This window comes from Schistocerca nitens, chromosome 4 (genome assembly GCF_023898315.1).
Source record: "Schistocerca nitens isolate TAMUIC-IGC-003100 chromosome 4, iqSchNite1.1, whole genome shotgun sequence".
NCBI classification, from domain to species: Eukaryota; Metazoa; Arthropoda; class Insecta; order Orthoptera; family Acrididae; genus Schistocerca; species Schistocerca nitens.
The window spans coordinates 284,148,756-284,157,505 of NC_064617.1; the positions used below are offsets into that span (position 1 = coordinate 284,148,756).

At 40.4% G+C, this 8,750-nt stretch overlaps 1 protein-coding gene across 1 annotated transcript in view; it reads left to right on the forward strand.

Moving 5' to 3' along the window:
- LOC126252773 (nucleolar GTP-binding protein 1) overlaps nt 1-6,196 on the forward strand; it is a 67,977-nt gene extending 61,781 nt beyond the window's left edge. Inside the window, exons 12-13 of the mRNA XM_049953702.1 lie at nt 5,687-5,821; nt 5,982-6,196. Of these exons, the coding sequence (XP_049809659.1) occupies nt 5,687-5,821; nt 5,982-6,137 (291 nt within the window). The 3' untranslated portion in view covers nt 6,138-6,196. The remainder of the gene's footprint in view (nt 1-5,686; nt 5,822-5,981) is intronic.
- Nucleotides 6,197-8,750: the final 2,554 nt, after the last annotated feature.

The following is an 8,750-nucleotide window of genomic DNA, read 5'->3' on the forward strand; positions in this document are numbered from 1 at the left end:
TCTTAGTGAACAACATGGATTTATTTTGTACTCTAATCAACACTTAACTGTTTTAAAATCCTTTGTTGTGGCCATGTTTTTTTGTTATATTTGATTTGCAAATTATCCATGTGACTATCTTACGTATAGTAAACTGTTTCCTGCATTTTAACTCACCTATAGATATGAAACTGAAAATGTGGCATTTATTTTTGGCAAAATTTGTATCTATTTTGGCAAAATTTGCCTTCATCTTGGATGTACAAATTTAAAAGATGTCACACTAAATATCTGAAGACGAAGTATCAGTGCTCTAAAATTGATTGTTAAAAAAGGTGCGGATTTAGGAGCATTTTCAATGGAGTGTTTGTATTTGCAATAATTTCAGCAGCTTTTCCCAAAATGGTCTTTGTTTTCTTTTTTTGGGTGTACTTAAGCTTTCAGTAAAACTTAACACTACAGATGGACCTGACAAGGCATGTAGTGTAGAAGTGGAACCAAAAATAATTTCATTCACAGATTAGGGGAAGAAATTTGGCACGGTCGAAATACATAGACAGGTTTTGTTTTCCTGTTGTTATAGTGCAGATTGCAGATGCTGTGCCTTGGCCGTGAGCTTATGAAAAACTAGAGCTATGACCATCAGAGGGGGAGGATAACAGTTGTGGTGGGAGGGGGGAATGAGCCCCACTTTCCTCTCACATTTTCACGCAATTTTGGTTCATAGATCCTTAGACCCCGCCATGAACCATGGACATTGCCGTGGGTGGGGAGGCTTGCGTGCCTCAGCGATACAGATGGCCGTACCGTAGGTGCAACCACAATGGAGGGGTATCTGTTGAGAGGCCAGACAAACATGTGGTTCCTGAAGAGGGGCAGCAGCCTTTTCAGTAGTTGCAGGGGCAACAGTCTGGCTGATTGACTGATCTGGCCTTGTAACATTAACCAAAACGGCCTTGCTGTGCTGGTACTGCAAACGGCTGAAAGCAAGGGGAAACTACAGCCGTAATTTTACCCGAGGACATGCAGCTTTACTGTGTGATTAAATGATGATGGCGTCCTCTTGGGTAAAATATTCCGGAGGTAAAATAGTCCCCCATTCGGATCTCCGGGCGGGGACTACTCAAGAGGACGTCGTTATCAGGAGAAAGAAAACTGGTGTTCTACGGATCGGAGCGTGGAATGTCAGATTCCTTAATCGGGCAGGTAGGTTAGAAAATTTAAAAAGGGAAATGGATAGGTTAAAGTTAGATATAGTAGGAATTAGTGAAGTTCGGTGGCAGGAGGAACGAGACCTTTGGGCTGGCGACTACAGGGTTATAAACACAAAATCAAATAGGGGTAATGCAGGAGTAGGTTCAATAATGAATAGGAAAATAGGAATGCGGTTAAGCTACTACAAACAGCATAGTGAATGCATTATTGTGGCCAAGTTAGATACGAAGCCCACGTCTACCACAGTAGTACAAGTTTATATGCCAACTAGCTCTGCAGATGACGAAGAAATTGAAGAAATGTATGATGAAATAAAAGAAATTATTCAGATAGTGAAGGGAGATGAAAATTTAATATTCATGGGTGACTGGAATTCGTCAGTAGGAAAAGGGAGAGAAGGAAACGTAGTAGGTGAATATGGATTGGGGGTAAGAAACAAAAGAGGAAGCCATCAGGTAGAATTTTGCACAGAGCACAACCTAATCATAGCTAACACTTGGTTCAAGAATCATAAAAGAAGATTGTATACATGGAAGAAGCCTGGAGATACTGACAGATTTCAGATAGATTATATAGTGGTAAGACAGAGATTTAGGAACCAGGTTTTAAATTGTAAGACATTTCCAGGGGCAGATGTGGACTCTGGCCACAATCTGTTGGTTATGAACTGTAGATTAAAACTGAACAAACTGCAAAAACGTGGGAATTTAAGGAGATGGGACCTGGATAAACTGAAAGAACCAGAGGTTGTACAGAGTTTCAGGGAGAGCATAAGGGAACAATTGACAGGAATGGGGGAAAGAAATACAGTAGAAGAAAAATGGGTAGCTCTGAGGGATGAAGTAGTGAAGGCAGCAGACGATCAAGTAGGTAAAAAGACGAGGGCTAATAGAAATCCTTGGGTAACAGGAGAAATATTGAATTTAATTGATGAAAGGAGAAAATATAAAAATGCAGTAAATGAAGCAGGCAAAAAGGAATACAAACGTCTCAAAAATGAGATCGACAGGAAGTGCAAAATGGCTAAGCAGGGATGGCTAGATGACAAATGTAAGGATGTAGAGGCTTGTCTCACTAGGGGTAAGATAGATACTACCTACAGGAAAATTAAGGAGACCTTTGGAGAGAAGAGAACCACTTGTATGAATATCAAGAGCTCAGATGGCAATCCAGTTCTAAGCAAAGAAGGGAAGGCAGAAAGGTGGAAGGAGTATATAGAGGGTTTATACAAGGGCGAAGTACTTGAGGACAATATTATGGAAATGGAAGAGGATGTAGATGAAGAAGAAATGGGAGATAAGATACTGCGTGAAGAGTTTGACAGAGCACTGAAAGACCTGAGTCGAAACAAGGCCCCGGGATTAGACAACATTCCATTAGAACTACTGATGGCCTTGGGAGAGCCAGTTATGACAAAACTCTACCATCTGGAGAGCAGGATGTACGAGACAGGTGAAATACCCTAAGACTTCCAGAAGAATATAATAATTCCAATCCCAAAGAAAGCAGGTGTTGACAGATGTGAAAATTACCGAACTATCAGTTTAATAAGTCACAGCTGCAAAATACTAACGCGAATTCTTTACAGACGAATGGAAAAACTGGTAGAAGCGGACCTCGGGGAAGATCAGTTGGATTCCGTAGAAATGTTGGAACACGTGAGGCAATACTAACCTTACGACTTATCTTAGAAGAAAGATTAAGAAAAGGCAAACCTACGTTTCTAGCATTTGTAGACTTAGAGAAAGCTTTTGACAATGTTAACTGGAATACTCTCTTTCAAATTCTAAAGGTGGCAGGGGTAAAATACAGGGAGTGAAAGGCTATTTACAATTTGTACAGAAACCAGATGGCAGTTGTAAGAGTCGAGGGGCATGAAATGGAAGCAGTGGTTGGGAAAGGGGTGAGACAGGGTTGTAGCCTCTCCCCGATGTTATTCAATCTGTATATTGAGCAAGCAGTAAAGGAAACAAAAGAAAAATTCAGAGTAGGCATTAAAATTCATGGAGAAGAAGTAAAAACTTTGAGGTTCGCCGATGACATTGTAATTCTGTCAGAGACAGCAAAAGACTTGGAAGAGCAGTTGAACGGAATCGACAGTGTCTTGGAAGGAGGATATAAGATGAACATCAACAAAAGCAAAATGAGGATAATGGAATGTAGTCAAATTAAATCGGGTGATGCTGAGGGAATTAGATTAGGAAATGAGACACTTAAAGTAGTAAAGGAGTTTTGCTATTTAGGGAGTAAAATAACTGATGATGGTTGAAGTAGAGAGGATATAAAATGTAGACTGGCAATGGCAAGGAAATCGTTTCTGAAGAAGAGAAATTTGTTAACATCGAGTATAGATTTAAGTGTCAGGAAGTCGTTTCTGAAAGTATTTGTATGTAGTGTAGCCATGTATGGAATTGAAACACGGACAATAACTAGTGTGGACAAGAAGAGAATAGAAGCTTTCGAAATGTGGTGCTACAGAAGAATGCTGAAGGTAAGGTGGGTAGATCACGTAACTAATGAGGAGGTATTGAATAGGATTGGGGAGAAGAGAAGTTTGTGGCACAACTTGACTAGAAGAAGGGATAGGTTGGTAGGACATGTTTTGAGGCATCAAGGGATCACAAATTTAGCATTGGAGGGCAGCGTGGAGGGTAAAAATCGTAGAGGGAGACCAAGAGATGAATACACTAAGCAGATTCAGAAGGATGTTGGTTGCAGTAGGTACTGGGAGATGAAGAAGCTTGCACAGGATAGAGTAGCATGGAGAGCTGCATCAAACCAGTCTCAGGACTGAAGACCACAACAACAACAGATCCTTAGAAATCAGTACCCGGAACAACCACCTCTGGCCATAATAACGGCCTTGATATGCCTGGCTATTGAGTCAAATAGAGCTTGGATGGCGTGTACAGGTACAGCTGCCCATGCAGCTTCAACACGATACCACAGTTCATCAAGAGTAGTGACTGGCGTATTGTGACGAGCCAGTTGATCGGTCACCATTGACGAAACGTTTTCAATTGGTGCGAGATCTGGAGAATGTGCTGGCCAGGGCAGAAGTTGAACATTTTCTGTATCCAGAAAGGCCCATACAGGATATGCAACATGCGGTCGTGCATTATCCTGCTGAAATGTAGGGTTTCGCAGGGATCAAATGAAGGGTAGAGCCACGGGTCGTAACACATCTAAAATGTAACGTCCACTGTTCAATGTGCCGTCAATGCGAACAAGAGGTGACCGAGATGTGTAACCAATGGCACCTCATACCATCACGCCGGGTGATACGCCAGTATGGCGATGACGAACACACACTTCCAATGTGCATTCACCACGATGTCGCCAAACACAGATGCAACCATCATGATGCTGTAAACAGAACCTGGATTCATTTGAAACAAATGATGTTTCGCCATTCGTGCACCCAGGCTCATCGTTGAGTACACCATTGCAGGCGCTCCTGTCTGTGATGCAGCAAAAAGGGTAACCGCAGCCATGGTCTCTAAGCTGATAGTCCATGCTGCTGCAAACGTCGACGAACTGTTCGTATAGATGGTTGTTGTCTTGCAAACTTCCCCATCTGTTGACTCAGGGATCGAGACGTGGCTGCACGATCCGTTACAACCGTGCAGATAAGATGCCTGTCATCTCGACTGCTAGTGATACGAGGCCGTTGGGATCCAGCACGGCGCTCCGTATTACCCTCCTGAACCCACAGATTCCATATTCTGCTAACAGCCATTGGATCGCGACCAACGCGAGCAGCAATGTCGCGATACAATAAACCACAATCGCGATAGGCTACAATCCAACCTTTATCAAAGTGGGGAACGTGATGGTATATCTCCTCCTTACACAAGGCATCACGACGACGTTTCACCAGGCAACGCCGGTCAACTGCTGTTTGTATATGAGAAATCGGTTGGAAACTTACCTCATGTCAGCACGTTGTAGGTGTCGCCACCGGTGCCAGCCTTGTGTGAATGGTCTGAAAAGCTAATCATTTGCATATCACAGCATCTTCTTCCTGTTAGTTAAATTTTGCATCTGTAGCACGTCATCTTCGTGGTGTAGCAATTTTAATGGCTAGTAGTGTATTTAGCTACTGTTTGAACATACTTCTCATAATTACACTCTGTGCACCACTTCATCATCTGATTTTCAGCCACACATACTTCTTTCATTCTGTGAAACTCTCTTTGTGTTGCCTTTCACTCAGGATCTCTCTGTGGTACCAGAAAAAAAATTCAGATTGTAGCTAAATTTTCATATATTCCGTGTTTGTCCTGATGTGAGCTTAATTTTACCCATGACAATAAATGTAACTACAATTTACACAGGACCTTTCCAAAACACCAAAAATTAGTGAAGTGAATTTCTTATAACAGTCCTTATGAAGCATTGTTCACTTCTACTCATGAGTCGCTGGTGTCCTTAGCCATATTAACACATTGCTTGATTTATGTTTAAATTTTAATGGCAAATTTAATTTCAGGCACACTTCACAAAGACACGTAGTCGGTCACGATCTACATCTCGTCCAGCAAAAAGAATGAGACTGAGCTCTGAAGGTTTATCTAGAAGCAGCTCTAGACCACCGAGGGATGAAATGGGAGTCAAGGATGTTGTTGTAAGTCCATAATCAAATTTCTCAATGTTTCTAATTCTGTGATAAACTTCTATTGAAATGTCTATTTTGTTAACCGTGAACTCAATATCTCCTTAATTTATAAGAGAATTAGTCTTGCTGTGTTTGTGTGTTTCAATAAAAATGTCTGTTTAATTTTCAGATGAAGGAGAAACTGAAGAAGATTGCACACAAAGCTCTGAAGAAAAAGATAGACAAGAAAGGGCTGAAAGGAGAAGCAGACAGATTTATTGGAAATAAGATGCCAAAACATTTGTTTTCTGGAAAACGTGGAATTGGAAAAACAGATAGAAGATAATAGGATTGTATTTCAGAATAATTTGCAGTGCTTCTGCAATAAAAGTTGTTCTATTTTGACTTGATTATTTCTCAATAAATTGCTGCTGATTAAAAAAATCCAACTTGCAAGACAGTAGTGGAGGCAGTATTACTACAGTGCATGTGTGCACATGCACGGAAGCGTGTGTGCGCACGCGCATACTTTCTTAACAAACTTAGTTTATTTTTATGTGATTCATGCCAGTGTTTTCAGATTATCTTAAGATGTATCACCTTCAGTAACTCAAATTGATCACCTTCTGAATGAAACTATATACAGTTTCTAAAATGGGATAATTACTGTAACTTTTCTGTAACTTCCTTGACACAGTACTATTTCAGCAATGGTAAGCAGTACTCTTATCTCGAATGTTGACACTCATTTCTTGCCTCATGCCTTCTGCTTTCAAAACAAAACGAAAAAATTACAAGTTGAATGTCTCATTGACAATGAAGCCATTAGAAACCCAGCATTAACTTGTTTGAAATAGAATGGCAAAGGGAATCACCTGAAGAAATTTGTTGACTTCAAGCATGGAAAATCTAAATCAGAATGGCTGGATGCAGATTTGAACATATCTCATCTTCGACTACAAATCCAATGTCGTAACCAGTAGCAGTTCATTTCATGTCCTTTCTATTTTCATCTATAGCATTTTGAAGTTTTTTGGGCCTCAAAACTTTGTGTTTTAAGACTGTTTACTTTTCCATTGAACTAGAGCTTTTGTTTAAATGTCTGTCTAATAAGACATTGGCTTCAAAATTTCTTACTTTGTTAGAGGATTCTTCAGTAGTGTCAGAACTAAATGTAACAACAAATTACTTTTAATTTGAATGTTGAGACGCAAAAGAGGACTGCCTAGGGTAGCTCCTTACGAACATAAAGTTTTTAAAGATATACCACATGAAGGTAGCAGACCAATTTTATCCCCCTATAATGTATTAACTTGCCACGAGACAAATGGGGATGTCCTTTTGAGCATCTCCTTTGTGTCAGTTAACTTTGAGGAAAGTTATCCAATGACACACGTTGTTAAAATTGCACTGTCTCATTCAGTTACTAAGCATATGAAAAAAGAGCACCTTTGGCCCTTAATCATGTGTTGCAACTTATATGAGGGGCTACTAACCACTTGATGTGGAAATATCTTACACTCTCATTGTTGTGACAGTTTTGTGCTGCCATCAATAGGTGAGGTGAACCAACCAAAATGGTGCGCAAATGTAACAACTAGTAGTTGTTTTTTTGTAACCCTATCCATTTATTTAATGTTGGAAGTGAACATAAAAAAAAGGAGATACACAACTGAACTAAGAACAAAATGTAAACATCACAAATATTGAACAGTTGCAGACCAGAGCTTTATCCCAGCTGTTGACAAATTTGGTAAGACCTCCATGGTACCTGATAATGGGCATAGATGATACTGCAAGATGTGGGCCGAGCTTTGCTCAGCCCCACATTCACAGAAACAGACTATACGCTAAGACCTCATGTCTGGAGATGTTTTGTTCCTCATGACACTAGACTGAGTCAATCAACTGACTTCCAGCAAGTCTGCTCTTGTGTGTGACTGTGAAGGAGTTATCCTTCAGATATCATCCATCTTTTTAAGCTCTTTTAAGAAAACACTTTCTCAACTTCAGTTGTGAATGTTCTTGCTGGTAACCAGAGGATGACCTACTGATAGTGTTGTTTTGGCCTTCTGTTTTCCAACTGCTATTTCTGGTCAAATGTCAGGAGTAGTGATTCCAGCAAGACAATGTAATTTCTCCTGAGATGTGATCTGTTGATAGCCTGTAATTATGCAGCATGTCTCATTAATAGCTGCATCTACTGCTTTGGTTGGGTGGGATCTTGCACCGTATGGGCATGCCGATTCAACTGCACAAAGTGCAGAAGTCCTCAAAGTTTCTGGTTATACTCACCAGGTTATTCCCGTCAATTTGTGCACAACATTATTCCAGCTTGGTGTTCAGACTGCTGCTTAAAAGATAGTGCTGTGCAGCTTAATACCTGTAGTCCGATTTGAAGTAGTTGGCATTTGACATCTAAAAGGCTGGTCTGCTCCCACTGCAAATATACCAATAGGAGCCAGGCATTGTCGACTCTGTGTTGCTACATCCACTGTGCAAAGTATTGTGCCTGGAAGTTCTTAAGTAGCAATCTTTTCCATGTGTGATAATTTCATACATTTCAAGAATAAATTAGAGTTTTTCCATAACTGAAATTAAGAACATGGTTTTGACATGCTTTGAGATGCTGTAGAGATCCGTACCATTCATAAATTTCAAAATTTTACATTGTTTTGTAGGCGGTAAAGACTTTAAACTTAATAATCATTATGAGTCAAATATTGATAAAATTGAAAGCAAGATGTGTTTACCGAACTTTACATAATGCTATACACAACTTTGGAAAGATCTGTTATTGACTGAGATATTCCTGTATCAACGGAACAAAAAAAGCACTCAGTCATCAGGCCACAAGTGGCCCATCGGGACCATCCGACCGCCGTGTCATCCTCAGCTGAGGATGCGGATAGAAGGGGCGTGTGGTCAACACCCCACTCTCCCGGTCGTTATGATGGTT